The 19,266-nt window shown below is 39.0% G+C and overlaps 4 protein-coding genes across 13 annotated transcripts in view; 2 read left to right on the top strand and 2 right to left on the bottom strand.

The window, feature by feature from the left end:
- The first annotated feature begins 1,356 nt into the window (after nucleotides 1-1,356).
- LOC110829828 (serine protease snk) lies at nucleotides 1,357-9,273 on the top strand. 2 transcript variants are annotated; one of them, XM_022063960.2, is made up of 8 exons: nucleotides 1,362-1,503; nucleotides 2,533-2,718; nucleotides 3,841-3,932; nucleotides 5,275-5,396; nucleotides 5,991-6,247; nucleotides 7,130-7,287; nucleotides 7,855-8,015; nucleotides 9,141-9,273. In XM_022063960.2, the coding sequence occupies exons 1-8, from the start codon at nucleotides 1,425-1,427 to the stop codon at nucleotides 9,205-9,207; spliced, it is 1,122 nt and encodes a 373-aa protein (XP_021919652.1). In that variant the 5' UTR covers nucleotides 1,362-1,424; the 3' UTR covers nucleotides 9,208-9,273. The 2 variants fall into 2 exon arrangements, with proteins under 2 accessions (XP_087200806.1, XP_021919652.1); XM_087344680.1 differs by lacking the exon at nucleotides 9,141-9,273 and having other exon boundaries at nucleotides 1,357-1,503; nucleotides 7,855-8,019.
- The window catches only part of LOC110829829 (uncharacterized), a 64,088-nt gene continuing 50,527 nt past the window's right edge, over nucleotides 5,706-19,266 (bottom strand). Inside the window, exon 5 of one of the 2 annotated variants that reach the window (XM_022063964.2) lies at nucleotides 5,706-9,867. The gene's annotated coding sequence lies outside the window, so the exon portion shown is untranslated. The remainder of the gene's footprint in view (nucleotides 9,868-19,266) is intronic. The other variant, XM_022063962.2, reaches the window with a different exon arrangement.
- Nucleotides 10,363-13,341, bottom strand: LOC110829827 (Ionotropic receptor 85a). Its single transcript, XM_022063959.2, has one exon. It carries the CDS (start codon nucleotides 12,564-12,566, stop codon nucleotides 10,542-10,544), a length of 2,025 nt encoding a protein of 674 aa, XP_021919651.2. The 5' UTR covers nucleotides 12,567-13,341; the 3' UTR covers nucleotides 10,363-10,541.
- LOC110829825 (PFTAIRE-interacting factor 1A) overlaps nucleotides 13,365-19,266 on the top strand; it is a 51,361-nt gene continuing 45,459 nt past the window's right edge. For 5 of the 8 annotated variants that reach the window (XM_087344652.1, XM_022063954.2, XM_087344651.1 and 2 more), the window contains exons 1-4: nucleotides 13,366-13,487; nucleotides 17,338-17,635; nucleotides 18,132-18,426; nucleotides 18,740-18,844. In XM_087344652.1, the coding sequence (XP_087200778.1) occupies nucleotides 17,382-17,635; nucleotides 18,132-18,426; nucleotides 18,740-18,844 (654 nt within the window). In that variant the 5' untranslated portion in view covers nucleotides 13,366-13,487; nucleotides 17,338-17,381. Of the gene's footprint in view, nucleotides 13,488-17,326; nucleotides 17,636-18,131; nucleotides 18,427-18,739; nucleotides 18,845-19,266 lie in introns of all 8 variants that reach the window. The other 3 variants (XM_087344653.1, XM_022063956.2, XM_022063953.2) reach the window with 2 other exon arrangements.

The raw sequence follows: 19,266 nt of genomic DNA, 5'->3' as shown, positions 1-19,266 counted from the left end.
TAAAACAAATTAATAAAGTCCACATCGTCAGACACTGTTCTTTATGAACTACAAAACAGATAGGTTTGAAATATTTTAAAACTATCATATTCTATTGTCTGGGCAGCTTATTTACATTTAATCATTATTTCCGCCAGAAAATATTATAATCAACATTGGCGCGATGAAATAGATGAACAAACATATCATTCACAGTGTTTTGTTGTAATTATTATTACTATTATTGGTGTTCCTTCTCTATGTTGGTCCGTAAAACGTCATTCGGTAAGAGGAAGGTCTAAGGGCCGAAAGGTCGGGCTTCCATTACTTTTGAGGCCATTGTCTTTGCCATGATTGTACTATAATGGGGCCCATAAGCTTCTTATCCACTTAGAAATGGGGCTCCTAGTCCTGGAAATACGAGCATTATTGAAGACTAAATAATCTGGAAGGAATGGTCTTGCACAATTGCTTTAAGACTATTCCCACGACCACATTACAACCTTCGTGGAAACTAGTTTTCTGCAGTTAGACCATCATTATACGTGTGTTGACATGTAATTTTGTAAGCCGACGAACCAAATTATTTCTTGTCTCCCTGGATATCAGACTCCGACACAACCCCCCAATTACAATTACTTTTAGTTAACACAAACATATTGGTTAAGATTCTGAACAAAAAAGACTAGAGGGCTAAGGTTTACAAAGACTACACCAGAAGACCACAGCTGATCCCAACTCCATTTCAATCATGGTCTTTCTTCCTTAGATGTGCGTTTTAAAAAATTCTCATTCAAGTCTTTTTTTCGAATGTCGCTAATTTTCACGAGATCTTCTTAGCACACTGTTAAATAAAAGAGTTACATACTGAAACCATTTTAATTTCTCTGCTGTTTTCTGTCTCTACTCAATCACGAGTTTGAGATTTCAGGTTCTCGCGGCTGTGAATATAAAGATGGCTGACTTCTAGGTTATTGCGCCGTGTAGTCTAGCATAGTTTCACCGACGTTTCAGAGGTGTTTGTTGCTTCCATCATCAGGACGAAACTGTTACCACACTATACGGCGCAAAAGCCAAAAGACAGCCATCTTCAACGAGTTTGTTTCGTCGAGTACTTCAGCTAGCTGAAGCCCTCAGGTTCGTACCAGAAGTGGGTTCAAACGCCTGGGTGTTGTGATAGGGAACCATTTTCGATCTGCACAACTGTCAATTCGCTCTCTGGGGTTCACGCATTGCCGTTGGAAACGGAAGCTTGGAGAAGAGAAGTGGGCGAAGGTTGTGGCTAGGAACTGCGAAACTTCCGTTTGTGTCCATCCATCTCCACACGTGGTTTCCCCTTCTTTCGATACGCGCGTCAATCCGGAGCGCCCTTGCTTATAAATACCTATCTCAGCGTCATATGTTTCAGTTCAAGTAACGTCTGGATACAGTATTGTGCTACAACAATGGTTACCAGCCTGTGTGTGTTGATACTGGAGGTGGTTCTTCTGTCTTCAGTGCATGCATTTCCACCTATTTTATACGGTAAGTGATGCCACTAATATATTTGTGCATTTACCAATCAAGCTGTTACATTGTATTGGGAAGTACTCTGTTCGAATCTTTGATTGAGCCTGTCAACTCTAAGAATTTTCGTGGTTCTCAAAATGTTTTCAGGCCGATGCTAGGACAGTGCCTTCAAATAGACGAGGACCATTCTTACTTTTTCTTTTTAATGCATTATCTCATTCGACACTGTCACACTGCAGTTGATAAGGCGTGGTTAAATAATCATCCGGATGTAACATAATTGTGTGGAACTGCAGACTAAGTGTTAGAATTACCTGCATTTTATGTCAATAAAACGCGGAATTTATGCTGGAATTTTGTGTGAAAGAAAAAGTTAAGAATTAATTAAAAAAATAAAAATTCCAGTGTTCGTATCAAAACTGATTTTTTTTTTTTTTGAGATTCATTAACACCCGCTCTGTTATATCATCTGATTATTTTGGAGCATTTAATCTTCCATCTCCCAAATTTCATTCCTATTCTGGACGTATAATTAGTCTAAAATAATTTAATATTATGATGCAACTAAAATCAATCAATCATTTTGTTGCCTGCGTTAAATGAATGGCTTGCTACAAACCTGTTTCAAGTTCCATCTGCAGATTGCATGCAGATAATCTGTTAACACGACGACACGCACAAACACACTTGCGTATACTTAACACAATACAAAGTGAAAACATAAAATAAGGAGGAATATCAATCAGCTGTTTTATACACGACAGGCAGAGAGAAATCTAACTTACGCTTTTCTGTACCTTGGTTATTTTGTAAGTTCACGGCAATGCAACAGCAGCCGATGTTCTGTGGAGTGAAATGAGATCCGAAGGACTGGTTATGAAACAGAAATGGAAGAGGTCGTAGCCTGTCTTAATACTATAACTGCCAACATTCTCCCGTTACTTTCTTCTTAGGTTCAAATACGTTCTCAAACATTCGATCTATGCTCTTCCGTTGACGCGAGAGACCAAGTTTCACACCCATAACTAACGTTCTTTCTTGCAGAAGGTGATGTGTGTAAGCTGGGAAGAGACAGGAAAGGTCTGTGCAAACCTCTAACCCAGTGCGAGCCAGCGTTACAGCAGTTGCGAACGTCGGGGATCAAACCCTTCCACTGCAGCTTCAAAGGCTTCGAGGAAGTAGTTTGCTGTGATGATGAGATGTCGCAGAATCTCCGAAGAAGCGAGTTCGGTAAGCAGTTGCATGACTACAGGTCAATTGTGATATACGTACATATATCGATACATCTTGCCCGTCCTTAGTTCCAAGTACAGTACAACGAAAAAATATAATTTTCTGGTGCCAGCCCCCCGGTTAACAAATTGGCAGCACACCACGCCCCGGCCGGCTTTACCCCCGGGAAAGGACCACGGTACCCATTGTAGAGGATGCTGGGTTGGCCCCAGAGCCGGTCTGGACGCAGAGTCTACAGGAAAAATCCTCTGCCCCCGTCGGGGATCGAACCCCGGTAGTCCACCCTGTAGCTAGTCACTATACTGACTGAGCTATCCTGGCTCATCATATCACTACTAGGGTCTGAAATAATACACTCCGTTCCTTCGGAACACTAAAATTAGCTTAAAGAAGAATTACATTTGATTGCACTTTAAATGTAGTTACTTAAGATTGTCCTGTAGAACCATGCCCGCACTTCTAACAGTTTGCATGTGAGGTAAATCGATGAAGACGAACATTTCATTTGCTTGACCTCTAGAATATAAAGTATGTGCAGTAACCCTGAACTGCTCTACGTGGTATAAAGGGTCACGGCTGGCAGCAACAAAAAGTCTGATCTTCAGAATTTCGGAAGACAAAATTAGTTAAGCTCAAAGTCGTTTTCTTAAATGCATACTACGTTGCCAACATTGGCTAGTATTGTTACGATAATAACGTCTAGGACAGAGTTTCCTTGACCTTTCTGGTAAAAATATATTTAAAGGGACCAATTAGGAGTGTGCTGCCAAATTGTAAACAAGGGGATCGCACCATCAAATTTTATGTTTCATTTTATTTGGAAATAGGGAGGGGAAAGATTAATAGACATATGGGTGTCGAAAATTTGACACAGGCGTATAATCTGATATTTTCTGTGCCGATAAGAGAGCTCGGATAATTAGCTAAAAATCAAAAAGAGGCTCGTGGGCGCCCCTCAGTTATCACTACGAAAGGATGAGCAAAGCTTCACGATTCGTGCCCATGTTTTTATATTTGCAACAAAGTCACAGACGACCCTTGTACGTTCACTTTTACAACTGTACCCCTGACAACAATGCACTCGGAAAGTGAAACTTACTTTGTATTGTCGTGTTACAGCCTGTCGGGAGTACGCTAACGAACTTCCATTACGCGTGGAGCCGTTCATTAGGAATGGCAGAAACGCGGACCTGGGGGATTACCCGCACATGGTGAGTGTTAAGGCAACCGGACAAGATTCTTGTCAAGGACGTTGGACAAATACCAACTGAAATGTGGTTACTGTAGGATAGAAAAACAAGAAAGCAAGTGTTAACATCCGAAGACTGGTCAACGTGAGAGCTTGAAATGTCATGCACTCTCTCCTCCCCTCTAACCTGCACTACACATCGTCTCTTCCAATCGCGCCTGCGCAAAAGGACGGTGAGCGAAAGCCTCAACTCGCTGGCCAACAATGGCCCCTGGCTGGAGTTGGCGAACGATGATGCGTTTTATCTGATCGGTTTTCGAGATAATTATCAAAGGGGATATTTAGGCCTATGCTTACATCTTCGATAACCCTTGCACTTGCTCGTTCACTTTGCCTGATACGAATTCAAAATCTCCAGGCATTAACACAGCGACACGCCAGGATTTTTTACGCTATGTACATACTTTCCAAGTTGTTTATACCAGACTGGAAACCATAAGATGATAGACTAAAACATATTTTCGCCCACAGACCACGTCACAAAGACTCCATAGTTCATTAAAAAAACTACAGAAATTTAATCTCTTACGAGTATTAAAAATAAACAATGAACTCGCCACAAAAACCACACGGTCTCCTTGTACAAACAAAGGAAAATGTATGCCAGAGGTATAGAAACTAATAGAAGGGAGAAGTAGATTATCAACGGTTCTATGACTACAACACAGTGTTTAGAGTAATAATGGCTCTGCAATCTGATTCGGGGAATTCCCTAAACTTTAGACATGTGGCTAGAGGCGAAAAAGAAACTGGTTTGGTGTCCGTGAATATTAATCAAGCACTTATGATAGTGACTCATACACAGAAGCAAATAATTTTATCATTTTGAATTTAATACTTCTAGTTCTTATTGAATATCTCTTTATATATGAGAATACTGCCTGCTATTACACTCAGCAATCAAATCAGTAAAGTTAAAAAGGCTGTCTTCTGGGTTGTAGTGTCATGTAGTCTGGTAGAAGTATGCTGATGTTTCAAAGGTCCTTGCAAGGACCTCTGAAACATCAGCATACTTCCACCAGACTACACAGCACTCATACTCACTGCCACGAGAACTTAAAATCCTATCGGTAAAGCTGTTAATCCGTTATGATGAATTGTTGCCAATATCAATATTTCACTTTTTATAAAAAATATTGCCACTGCAATCACATTACATGGATTTTAATAGAAATGCTTTATGAAGTCTTGCCCTTAAACCCGGCCCATTCACAGCTGGTCAAACCCATCTGAAGCACTCATTTCCTTCCCTTCAGCTCGCGCACTGCGTCGAAAAAATACAACTGTAACAATGTTTGTTATAGGCTGCCCTGGGGTACATGGATCCATCAGAGCCATCTCAGATTGCTTGGAATTGTGGTGGGACCCTCATCAGTGATCGTTACGTGCTAACTGCTGCACACTGTGTTGTGCCCACAACAAGAACGTGAGTGTCCAATTCTAACTGGCTAAGGCAGCAATGTAGTCTGCTTGTAATATTATTTAAAAAAATGAATTATGCGTAAATATTTGGATATGAGAAAAGAAACTCCATGTAAAGTTGTATCTAGTGGATGTAGAAGGTAGTGGGGTAAAGATTCATCTGTAAAATTACAACATCGCCGTTGTCTATATGGTCTAAAATGTACACAGTCATGTACGCCCACTGTGACAAAGTTGTATGGCTGTAATTTTTGGCACTGTTCTGTGCCGGCAGAATTTAAACCTGTACAACATTAAATAAACAACAGAAGAATAGAATTAATTACTTTATCGTTTATTTAATGATGCTGTTAGTAGCAAACACTGTATACCATCAAGGGATTGATGAGAAACAATAAACTTACATTATGAAAATATGGAGAAAAAAATACAGTACGAGCACAGTGTAAACCATTTCATAAATGAAACAAGCTATTAAAATAAAAGCCTTTGGGTTTTTCCCATAGGAACACTGGCATTTTCAGTTAAACATCAGTGCCATTTAAATTAGGACACAGTGATTTTCTATTATTAATCCTAATACATCTGCATGATACAGAAAGCCACCAGTGCAAGTCATGTTGGGGGCTGTGAACCTCAATGAACCAGGCTTCATGGCAGAGAAGTACCACGTGAAGAGGTGGGTCCAGCATCCAGATTACACCTCAGCGACAGTATACAACGACATAGCACTTATTGAGTTGGACAGGAAAGTCCAGTTCTCTGACGACATCCAGCCGGCCTGCTTGTACACGGCATCTGATATTCCACAATACAAGCTTGAGATTAGTGGCTGGGGATCTACATCTAGTTCTGGTATGTTCATGTGCTAAAAATATAATCCCAAATTATTCTGTTGAGCCTTAAGTTGCTAACTTATTACAAATCCAAAATCCATTTGCCTTCAACTCCTATCTCCCATAGATCCTGCCTGACATTATCCTCCCATCTATGTCTAGGTCTCGCCAGCGGTCTCTTCCCCTCAGGCTTCCCAACCAATACCCGGTGCACACCTCTTGTCCCATCCATGCGCGCTACATGCCCGCCCACCTCTTTCTTCTCGACTTAATCACCCTGACAGTGTTGGGGGAGGAGTACAAATTTTTAAGCTCATCATTATGCAGTTTTCTCCATACCCCATCATCTTCTCACCTAGGCCCAAATATCCTCCTCAACACCCTGTCTTCAAACACCTGCAATCTATGTTCCTCCATCAAAGTGAGAGACCATGTTTCACACCCATACAAAACAACGAGCAAATTTATTGTTTTGTATATTTTAATCTGGTTCTTAGAAATCAGATGGGAAGACAAAAATATTTTAAACTGAAAAGTACCAAGCATATCCAGAATTTAGTCTCCTTGATAAAAAATGACCAACTGCTGAAACTTGAAAAATGAAGCTGGCATATACATTAAATAACTTAACTGGAAAATATAGGTTGTTATTTGTAAGCAAGTATGCAAAAGTTCTTCTAGGTTTCTGAAGACACGTGAAACAGCCAAGTAAAGAAAGGTACACTTAAAAGCACAGAATCTGTCATAGAAAGAATCATGTTCATAAATAAAAGCTAGATAAACTTCTAAAAATTAAGATCATATTACAAATCTACATTTTTAATCTTATAACAAAGTAAAACCTCTTTTAAATCTTTGCGTTCTGTCTTGTTTTAAACAGATGTATTTTTTTGTATTGCAGGTTCAAGGAAAAGCAATATTCTACAGCATTCAACCCTGAGTCTTGTTCCAAATGATAAATGCAATGAAAGTTATACGTTACAAAAGAAAGTTAACAAAGGTATTCAGGACATTATGATTTGTGCTGGTGACCCTCAAGGCATGAATGATACATGCAATGTGAGTTGACTTTAAAACAGAAACTTCATTCTGATATCATAACTTATTTTCTACTTATTACTTTGAGTATTCATAATACTGCATGTGAAAATAAAAGGCTGTCTCCTGGAATGTTGTTCCATGTCTTCTGGTAGATACTGAGTGACATTTCAGAGAAGCTTACTGCCTCTGAAACACCACTCAACATCCCAGAAGACAGCCGTCTTCATAATCATCACCAAGAGAACTTCAAATAAAAACTACTAGAAAAATATTTGGACTTCACTGAACTCAGTGGGTAATGGAGGACATTACTCGGTGAAGAATGTTTATAAGATTTATACCACAAACCTTCATTGGGATGGATGTATAGATTGTACAGAGGAAAGAGGAAATACATACAAAATTTTGGTGAAGAAATACATTTGAAGGTGGCCACTCAAAGATCAAGAAAATGATTACTGAAATAGTTTAAGATCACATCCAATGACATAATTTAATATTAGCAGTGGTCAATCTTGCAAATATGAGTAATTATGTATAGATTAGGGTAGCCAAAATATTAATTTTCTTCTTCCTGATCTGCAGGGTGACTCTGGTGGACCACTGCAAGTAAAAACTACAGAAAGCAACGCATATTTCATCGTGGGCATAACGAGCTACGGGCCATCTGTGTGCGGTGGTTCTACACCTGGCATCTACACTCGTGTCAACAAATACTTGGACTGGATAGAGAGCATCATTTGGAAGTAGGACATCTGTCATCCATTGTGTACCAGCTGTGATCATTAAATCCAAGACAAAAATTTGCACTGATCACTTTCTTCATATTTATTTCATTGAAATCATACATAAGAATGATAACCTGAACACACAGTGTGATTAAGAACTGGCTTGTTTGTGCCAATCAAACAAATTATTCTTTTTTTTTTACATTAAAAAAGGGAGGTATATTCACTTGGATCACAAACAAAGCAAAACTGAATGTTTATGAAAACTCCAACAGTATAAAAAAAATATTCAATGGCTTAAGTGTTCATTTCAAAGATGAATGCTGGGCACGAACCCTGAGACTGAAACGGACTACTGTAAATGGACTAACTGTGATGGCATATGCTGATGTTTATAACTGCAATAATACATTATATCTGCAAGTTATGTAGGCTACATGTTCAGCACTATGCTCAAAAAGTGAAAAATGCAACAAGAAATGGAGTCTCACTGTTTCAAACAGCAAATTAAAAATGTCATAAAATAATTAGTATTGCACCATAACATTCAGTGATCAAAAGAAAACCATTTCTATTTCTTGTGTCACAATAAATTTTCTTCGTATCAAAATATTTCACACCAAACAAGGGACATACGAGGTAATTTCTGAAGCTTTTGAACCTATAATGCTGCCCGTACAAATCACTGTTCAAATTTAATGACAAAAATTGTTAGGTGTTCATAGAACAAAAATGAAATGGTATTTTATAGGACCTGTTTGTTCTCTGGTGGTTACGTATAATGAAAATCTTGCATTCAGCAATGATGTTTTTCATACGCATAAATTTTAATTTGTACCGTATTGTTATATGTATTACTAGTAGTTCATTTCATGACAACAGATCTGCATACAATTTCCAACAAAAGTTGGAAGAAACTTAATTGCTCAAGAACTGACTGTTCAAAGAGTTCAACATGACTATGATACATTTACTGCTAACCACCTGGCAATAAGTAAACAAACTAATAAGAAACAAATGTATTAGTATGTATTTAAATCCCCAGAATCTTGCAATATGATTTTTAAAACAATGTGCAGAAATTCAATTATACATGTTGAAGAGAAAACAAAATATTTCAATGCTGCATGTTTTTGTTTGCAGGAAATGTATTAATATGAAGATTCACTACAAGAAGTTTAGGAACAATGTCAAAGACAACAAAACTTAAGAATTATTTTTCTGAAGTGTCATTTGTGATTCTGCTTCTAAACACTCGTTGTAATCTGCTTGTGAGCTCTGATGTATTTATTTTATAACTGTATATATTTATTGAACTAATTTATTTTGTAATAAAATATTATTTTAGAAACAAAAAAATTAAAGAATTTTTTACTGACAAGTTCATAGTAAGTTCAAGTTGAGAATTCATGGGAGGCCCCCATTATTATACAGTATCCAATTACATCACAACCCTGTTTTTTTCCCTTTTTTCAGAACAACAGCCTTACATACCACAGAAACACTAAATGCCTCTCACCAAAGTTTACTGTTGAGAGATCGAGAGGGTTGAGAACATAGTTCTGAACAGAGTATTTTATCCTACAAAAGAGGAAGTAACAAGCAACTGGAGAAAAACATAACATACATCATATTATGTATGACTAAGTGACCTACACCCCTGCAATATTCCAAAAACTCATTTTTAACAATTAAGAAAATTATGAAATAAATTGGAACTGGAATGTTACTTGGCTGGTGGAATGGTTCCCTTTATGGTAGTGCGATGCAACACACGCAAACCAAATTCATCTCTGGGGAGCTGAGTTTTGGGCATGGCTTCATGGCCAACAGCCAGGTCGTCAGAGATGATAAAATCCCCTTCTTCCCACTGCAACACATTCTTATATTGAAGCAAAGTATAAACTTAACTCCAAACAAAGAAACATATAATTTCAAAATGCATTTACTAGGACTTTAACAGCATAAAACAAAAAAATACAATTTGTAAGTACTGTTATTAAATCAAAATGTTGAATTCTGTCGGTTTTATTCACACCACATATCCAAATTTGGGGTTACGAGTATAGTAGAAATAATGTAAATTGTTTAATGTGACTGAGTTGTTTATAAAGTGAGTGGATATATTTCTGTTGTTTCAAAAACATTTCAGGACAAAATGCTGTTTGGGTGCCTATTGAAAGCATTTTATAAATACTGAATGAAATATGCAAATAAAAAAATTTGCAGCTAAAGAGAAATAAGAACTAAATATTAATTTCAGAATCTGAAATTAAAACCATTAGTAAAATAAGTAATCCTCCTTGTCTTCGGGGTTGTAGCACCATGCAGACGCCCTGATGATGGAGGCAGTATGAAACTTTGAAACGTTGGTAAACTACCAGACTACACGGTGCTACAACCCAGAAGGCTGACATCTTTTTCAACGAAGAAATGTATGTTTTTATCAAACGTTGTGTTGAAAAAGCTAAAATAATTCCGCTCAATCACAGCAGGCTACAGTTCTGATTCTCAGCGGTGCACATTGAGTTAAAATGTCTGATTTCACTTGAACGGTAACATAAAAACCAGTGTGCTGCTGAGTAAGCCAATGGCAAGGATGTAGAAAGCGGTCTGTAAATGAGTTAGGCTTAGAGGGGCAGGCTCTGCTGCCTGGAAACTAGATACAGGGGTAATTTCCCCTTCCAGCGCTGCTTGATGCAAAGAATCACTGATCCATTTGATCTGCAACCCTGATTCAACAAGTCGACTGATAATAACGTTGAATCTAGGCAAGAAAGGCGAATGCCTTGGAACACTATAAACACTGTAAATGGAGAGTATGTTTTCCTTCACTCTGTGAAGCAGAGGGCGCCCGTCTTTGACATATCGACTGCTTCTCAGATAATAACTGAAAGATAATTCATTGAATATAGCACCCATATCTCTTTTCCAAGCCACCCTATCGGCAATCAAGCCATAATTTCGGTCGTATTTAAATTTTCTCCACAAATTTGTCATAATTTCATCATTTATGTCCAAAGTCATATACGAGTTTACTAAAGGTGATACAAATATTCCAAGTCCAGATTGATCAAGTTGCTGAAGAGAGTCGATTTCTGGGAGATATTTGGGTACTGCTAGATAACTGGTGAATGAGCCTTGGAAAGCGTTTGTTATAATAATTCCTACCAGTACCCATGTTATGATGAATACTCGCTCTAGGACCGAAGTCGGCACTGTGTTTAAAGTTCCTGAAATAAAAGATCGAAATATATCGAAGAAGGCGTCATTCATTGTAATGTTGTTGGTCTTTTCCTTTACAGAGATGCGTCCGTATTTGCGGATACAGTACCAACATTGCGGTGTCAAAAACATGGCACAAGCCAAAACTGTCCAGACACTGCAAGAGAATGAAAGGAACATGTTTCTGAACGGAGGAACTCGTTTTGATTTTGGTACTATGAAACAAAGGTTGTTGGTATCATGTGGATATGTGTACTCCAGTTCAAATCCTTCAGTTTTGATATATTGTGAATTAGATGCAATGTCAGCTCTGCCATAAGCCACATCACCAATTGTTCCTGTGATGGTCCCGTTCTGAAATTTTTGTCCGAACATCGCACGGTCCTTTTGAGGTAACAATACAAGTACTGCATTCATGTACTGTGCTAAAGATGTCACTGTATGACCATCATAACCTTCAAAGCTCACGACTTGTCCATCAGGTCCTAGTACTGGGTGAACACTAAGGGTAGCAGGAAACATCGAAACCCTCAGAGGATAACCATGCAAATCTGATAAGCTAGGAAAAAAGATGTCCAAATTGCTAGACTTGGGCCATATGTTTGAAATGTCTTTGTTATAAGTAATACCTCTGAATGGATTGTAAGTTAAAACTACTTGGTTCAATGTTAATGCGGAACAGTTTTTACTGTCTTCATTACACTGATCACTACTAGAGAACCGACAGATAAGAACAACTTGTAAAATATTTTCTGCCCATAGCCTCTTAAAAGTTTCTTCAATGACGTTTCTTCTGACACTTCGAAGAGGATGTGAAACTATTAACATAAATCTTCCTCTTGCGTTCCATAACGGAAATGATTTGATTTTATTAAGTGCGGCTTCAGTTTCATCCATTTTGTCCACAAACAGTATAAACGTGTCACTCGACTGGTGCAAAGTTTCGGAGAATCTTCCATTTTCCGCTTCAAATTCGTCATTTGTCATGAATATTACAGGATAAGACATGTTTCTGCTGTGGATGTGACAAAGAACTGAATCCGGCAACGATTTTCCTTGTACGACGACCGTCAGCAGGCGATGATTATGGTCAAAGCAACGATCAAACAACTGGGTAAGGTTACGAAATTTGTCATCGTTTGGGACCAATAATTTCTGTGCCAAGTCTGTATGTATTTGCTCTGAACAACACAGATGAACATCTAACACAGCTAAAATTATAACCAGCCATACAACATTTAACAGAAAACATCTGCTCTTCAGAAACGGAAACATTTGGTTTGTACGGATGAGAAATGCACCATTATTCGTATTACTCCACTCAGAAAATAGTATATTCTTCATGTCTAAGTAACTCTTATCTAGACACTTGATACAGAAACAGAACTTTTGTCTTCTGTAAGTGAAAATACCAATGCCAGAGTCTTCTACTCCACGTGTTCACAAGACTTCCAATACCAAAACCACATTACAGCGTGCTTAATAGACAACGCGTATACAAATAAATAACAAAACAACATCGGACGCTGTCACAGATAATACAGTACGTTCAAATTGATGAACACCTAATTCGTGTTTAGTAAATTCATATGTCTGCATCTGTCAAACAAATATAGTCTATTTTATATATTTTTATATTGCGGGGGACTTAATGGAAAGTGTTTGATTAATGGGCCTGTCACATTTGTGCTGAAATATTGGACATGTACATTCAAGGAAAACAAATTTGTTCAATTTCATCACAACCATTCTGATGTTCATGAAATATTTTAGATCTTTCCGGCTTGCACAATGAATTGAGAGAGCTTAATATCTGGCACCAATAAACATTGCTCATAACAATGATCAATGGAAAAAGATTTATAAAACTAATGTTTTCACATGCAAAGATGCGTGACCATTTTATGTAACGTTGAAAGCTGGCAATTTAAATTCCAATATTTTGTCGGCGGACAAAACTTCAATACTCATGGGCATAATACAGGCTCGACTGAAACAATATGAACTTCGTGCAAACAGCTTATAATAAAGACAGAACGCGTGAAACTCGATTCTAGGTTGCCGAGGTTCTTGGCAATATTCTCTGTACGTTACAACCATCTAGCGGCAGCTGGTCGAATTACTAAGTCTGCCTCTACGAATCCCATTAATTTTGTGGCCAGTCAATTTCTGGCAGGATCTCTCTCTGTTTGCTTGCTTCGGCTGTGTTCCTGGGTCTACCCCCCTTAAGAAAATCACCACATATCTTCCGTTCCAGAAACTAAGGTAGAACTATATTATTTAATTTTGAAAATGGCGAAATTGTTTCTGCTTAATATATATTTCGCTAATTTCAGAATGTGCAGAATGAAAGCCTGATAGCTTATTACTCTTTCGCATTGTGAGATGTTTGTCAACTGTTGCAAATAAAATTCTCTTGTCGGTTTATCAGCTTTACGCAATGAGTAGAACTATTACACTAACTACTTATTGCTCTTAAAACCTGACAACATTCTGTGAACACCGAAATAAGGGTCTCTATTTTCTTGCTGAAGCTTTATGAGATGGGCACTTATCTGTGATAGTGGGTTTCATTATAAACGCTGGCATAACAAGAATGTGTAACAGTGATCCAATTAGAGTACACTGATTAACTTTGTGGAACACAATCCCTCTTTATCCTTCGAAACGTCGCTCAGTCAAAAATACAATGAATTTTATGGTATCTAAAAGTTATTTATTGTGTTCACTTAACGCTATCTTAACACAGATAAACCCGGTCCATAGCCTCAATACTTATTTAAAATTTATCTTAATATTATCGCCCTACCTACCCCAAGGCCTCCCAAATGATATTTATTTCTCTTATTTGTAATTTACGTAATGACACTGTCATCGAATGATACTCAATGAGTAACGAATTGGACAAGATGTGTGAGGCAGTGGTCCTGGTCTGGTAATGAAGGCAACAAGGACCTCTGAAACGTCGGTAAACTTCTACCAGTCTTCATACTCGCCGCCGTCACTTAATAAAGCTCTGGTTTCAGGCTGTATGAGTGTTTTTGTGAGGACAACAGCATTCTGCGAATAAAAAGTTCTGACAAATGACATTGGAAGATGGGAATAATGGTGACTGTGTAACCATTTGGAGAAAAATAACCGCGGTATGATTCGAAATATTACCCTGGCATGCGTCCCGAAAGACTGAGAAAATGCACGCAAAGTGTAAGTCAGTATAGCTGATAACCGGGCTAAAATTCGAACCTGGTAAATCCTGAATATAAGTTTGGATAACTACCGCAATATCAACTTGCTTGTCGATGATGATGATGCAGACATGAGTCAACATGGGAAAGTAGCCAGTGACTGCAAAAACAAAGTTTTAATTTTCGGCATCCTAATATAAATGCCAAGTTTTTTTTTGCATTCTTCCTACACATGTATGACAGGGATGCTAAATTAGTGCCGGTTTAGTCAAGTTCGCGCTGATGTATAAATGTACACACTTCCACGAACCACAACGAAAAATGTGATGTCTGAATTGAACAAAGTTCAAAATAAAATTTATGAACACGGACGGATAAAACCGTTTCCCTCTTTAGAAGCTGATAGTCGCTGGACAAGAAATTTCTCACCCCTTGTCGAACCTGAAGATTCATTAACGTGTTCACAAAATCCCTCCACCGGACCACATCTTGAGCCAATTGAATTCATTCAGCACCCTCACAGCCTATTTCCTTGATATTAATTTTGACATTCTACCATCTGAGTTTAGGTCTCCCAAGTGGTGTCTTCTCTTCATGTTTTCCAACTAAAATGTATGCAATTTCATGTACTGTTTGCGTGTGTGGGTGCCTAGGCGTTCTAGCCCACTAAAAGCCTTAACGTTTCTACAAATGTTTCTGTCACACCCTCCTGAAAATCTTAATCACTGGCTCTGCAGTGTTAAAAACAAAGTTACGTCTCAACAAACAGTCGGATATTCGCACGCTACGATCTCCTTGCTGTAACCTGCCAAAATGCAGAGGATGTCCAAAAATAAGCCGTGGCGTCATTGTATATGACGGTTGCTTCCAGCCGACGCCCCGCTGGAAACAAAATTAATTACAGGAGACTGCAGGGTCGTGATTGATTTTATCCCCTCTCTTGAAGCGGCTGAATATTACTTTGATAATTAGGGTGTCTTCTTTCGGGAAAATTAAAACACCAGCTCTGCTGTTCGTCATAGTCTCAAGCGACTGCGTAATGCATAATTTCAGCTTCTGTACCTTTCGTTCCCTTCATCTTCCGACTTCATTTCTATTTTGCTTTCTTTCTTTATTTCTTGAAATATCTCTCCTTTCTCTCTTGCTTTCTAGAAAGCATTAGAACAGTCCGTTCAGTTTCTGAACTGCACAGCGCGAAGAACTAGCGTAACATTTAAAATATAAAATAAAATATTTTTTTCTGGAATTTGAAGATACAGATAATATTATTTATATTAATAGATAACAAATCTTGTAACAATAATAATAATAATACATATACTGATTCTGTAACGTCAGTAGAGTTATTCGATTCCCAGCAGAGACAGGACCACCACGCCCAGCCCCCTATCCAATCTCTGGCTCCTCATTATGTATTTATCAGTCCTCCTGTTACCTCCTACCTCTTAAGGCGAGACTTTATTCCCCCAAGCACCCTCTTCTTAAACATCCTATGTTCTTCCCTTGCGGTGACAGCCCCAAGAGTTACAGTCCCGTATATTTCAGTATTTAAATTTAGTTACCTACGGGGCGTGCTTATCTTCGCCCGTGGATTATGAAATACCATTAAATAAGCCAACTACGTGACGTGTCATGTCGTCCTGGTTGAAGTACCTTGCATAACCTAAAACATCGCCTCAGTTTCTCGTGTGAAACAACGCATGTGCAGTCCGAGACAATTGAGATCGTAAGACACAAATAAGTTTGGCCTTCAGACTGAAATCATACGCCTCTGTTCCACAAGCAAGACTACATTGTGCCTCCGTAATTACGTCGTGTTCGAATGGTTAACACGTTCTGGGAGGCCCCAGTTTCAAGTCTCGGCCTGTAGACCGACTGTCCTGACTCTGGTCTTTGTAGTCTTCCTCAGTCGCTCCAGACATGTTGGGATAATACCTTGGTAGGCAAGGATTGCCTATTTTAGCATCGTTACTGTTTCATCACATACAACGCGAAGCAGTTGCATAAACTAAGAACAAACGATGTTGCGTGCAATAAGTGGCAAATAAATTACTGAAACGTCCGCGGATCAAAGTAGGATACTTGTTTGCATTACAGATTAACCTGGTGAAATATCATAAACACATTCTCTAAGAAGTACGATTGATATTAAAACCTGCATTGCTAAATGTTTAGAGCATCGAAACTGCACCTCGCCAAAAGAGAGAACTTATCGACTCTTTAATCTTCGCTGAATTCTTATCGATACTACCAGGAATGTGTTGCTTAGTAACTGCAGGGGAGTAACAATAGCGGAATTGTTTTGTTAAGAATATAGTAAGCCCATTATATAAGACAATTCGCTTCCCACAGCTTTCTAGATGCCGCTACTATTGCAGAAAATGACGGATATTACTCAACAAAACAGTTTAACTATGAACTCTTTGTTACACGAGCGTAAGACACGACGGTGACCGAACGGGCAGTTACGCCGATACATAATCACCTATACGCCCATACACTGTATTCCCCCAAAATAATTTAGCACCAATAAATGTCATAAGTAAGAAAATGTTCTTTAAATAAAAGAAGAAAATACCTTTCCATGTAAATATAATATACTAAATATTGTTGGATAACAAAATAAAGGGGGATGAAATATATAGGACATGTAGCACGCATGATGGAGATAGAACGTAGAAAGGAAGCGATCACTTTATAGGACTATGTGGGAAAAAAGTTCCATAAAGTTCAGGGAATTTCTTGACAAACTAAGTGACTATTAGTTTCTCAAGGACTGTGTTCCACGGAGTTAATTATCAATAGAGTATCAATGACTTGGTGAAACTAAAGATTCGATTTCCAGCTGCGTTTCAATAGACCTCGGTAGGACAATGAATCATGCGACCAGGTGACGTGATGACGTTAATGCATGGAAAGGTCTGTTCCAGGTGCAGGAATCTGAGCGGCCGGTGGACCCAGGAAGTCGTCAGCGATGGAAGAGACCGCGACAACGAACTCGACCCGCACGAAGAATTGGCGGGAATCTCCCGAGGAGCTGAGGACAGTGTCTGTGCTGCAAGCGATGCTGGCACAGCAGAGGGACGAAATGGCGACGGCCCGAACGGCGCTCGACAGCGAACGGGCAGCCATGAGGGCACTCAGGAGGGACACGGCGGCCGAGATAAACGCAGCACGTAAGGAGGAGGTTGACAAGTACACGAACATGCTGAGTGACCTCAAGTCCAGGTACGGGATCTCGGTTACTGTGAGAACTATAATTCGGAATAAACACATTCTTCTTTGTTTCTGTATTGGCGTATATAATGGTGAATATGACTGGGATGTTGTTTAGTGTAGTCTGATAGAAATTGACAGACGAGTCGCCCTGATGATGGAGGCAATAAGCACCTCCAAAACGTCTGTTATTTTCTATCACACTACATAATCAATGGTCTAACCAGTTGTAGGCACGCCCTATATTTGTGTAGGAACCAAACCCGAGGCGGAGGTCTGATTTATGAAAAGAATAGTATAACTAACATTTCTGAAGAACGAGTTGGGTACCAGAAGTCATTGTGAAATAGATAGCACATCGAGTTACGTTCGATAAGTCCGATTTTCGATTCCATGCCATTCCCATGTCTTGGTCCGTAGTCATTCTGCCTTTCAACTTAAACTGTTGTTCGTCTGTGGTTAGTCAGAAAACTAGTTCCTGTGGCTAATGTGTCTGTGTGTCTGACAGACTGAAGCGGGATCACGAGGAAGCACTTCAGCGCCAAAAGGACGCCATCACGAAGATTCTAAACAGCGAAATGATACGTTCACTGAAAGAAAAAGACGCAGAAATGCGCCAAAAGCTCGCAGAAGCGCAAGATCGAGAAGAGATGCTCAAGTCTCAGGTCAGAGACGCCGTCCGTGCTGGCTGTGCGGCCAGCGATTCCCAGCAAAGCGGCGCCAAGGGAGGAGACATTCAAAAGGTCCAACAGGAGGTCACGGCACAGCGGTTGCAGAACAAACAGCTGGAGCAGAGGCTGCAGGTAAAGTAACTTGGATTTAACTTTGCACCTCTTTTCTGGGGAAATATATATCGGGTTAGGGGAAGCTAGGCGAATTGTACTCTAAAGTGAATAAGCATTCTGTTGCAACATTCTGAATGTTAATATTTTCTCTTCATTTATTCCTGTGCAATTAACAATGCACAAGTGGTAAAGTAAAGCTGTCCCACTATACGCCATGTAGGCGCTTGGGTGGAGAGGAGATATGTCATATTTGTAACAAAGGCCTAAGCATTGGTATACTATCTGTTCAATTGATGAATTTTATTGTGACTAATATCCTGTCTTTCTTCAGGTGGCGCTACAGGCGGACCGACAAAAATCTTCTGATCTCAGGTCGCAGCATGAGATGCAAATGATGCAGCTGAGGAAGACCTCGCAACAGGAGATACACAGACTCGTGAGTTCATTCAGTTTTCGGTCCTCGACAAATTAGCATACTAAAAATTCAGTGACCTGATGTAGTGGTAACGCTCCAGACCAGAAATGATGGAAATTTTCAATCGTGGGACGACATTTACCTAATTCAACACTGAGGTCAAGAATGTTATACGTCCACTCCAATACTTATAATGTTTTAAATTAACAAAAATTAATACTTTTAATTCATGGAACAAATATTAACATCAGTGTTCTTAGGAATTTGTTGTAATTTGAACCTCTACAACGCGATGTTATTTTTTTTTTAATTCTGTGCTTTGGATTTGTTTCGTGTTTCTTTTAAGTTCAGTACCCCCCGCACAGAATTCTTCTCCCGCTAGCATGACCAAGCAATTTGAAGCTCCACCACGTTCAGTCGACACGCACACACGTGGACTGCCC

Source organism: Zootermopsis nevadensis, unplaced genomic scaffold, assembly GCF_977971745.1.
Source record: "Zootermopsis nevadensis isolate Lab colony 2312 unplaced genomic scaffold, Znev_1.0 Znev_ptg000008l, whole genome shotgun sequence".
In the NCBI taxonomy this organism is placed as follows: domain Eukaryota; kingdom Metazoa; phylum Arthropoda; class Insecta; order Blattodea; family Termopsidae; genus Zootermopsis; species Zootermopsis nevadensis.
The sequence above is the reverse complement of the archived record's forward strand: the minus strand, read 5'-3'. Positions and strand labels throughout refer to the sequence as shown.

Excerpts from the sequence above, each read along its gene's own strand:
- LOC110829828 (XM_022063960.2), top strand. The coding sequence starts at position 1,425 with ATGGTTACCAGCCTGTGTGTGTTGATACTGGAGGTGGTTCTTCTGTCT. Across the intron at positions 2,719-3,840 it reads TCTCCGAAGAAGCGAGTTCG|CCTGTCGGGAGTACGCTAAC; the intron begins GTAAGCAGTTGC and ends GTCGTGTTACAG. Across the intron at positions 6,248-7,129 it reads GGGATCTACATCTAGTTCTG|GTTCAAGGAAAAGCAATATT; the intron begins GTATGTTCATGT and ends TTTGTATTGCAG.
- LOC110829827 (XM_022063959.2), bottom strand. The coding sequence starts at position 12,566 with ATGAAGAATATACTATTTTCTGAGTGGAGTAATACGAATAATGGTGCA.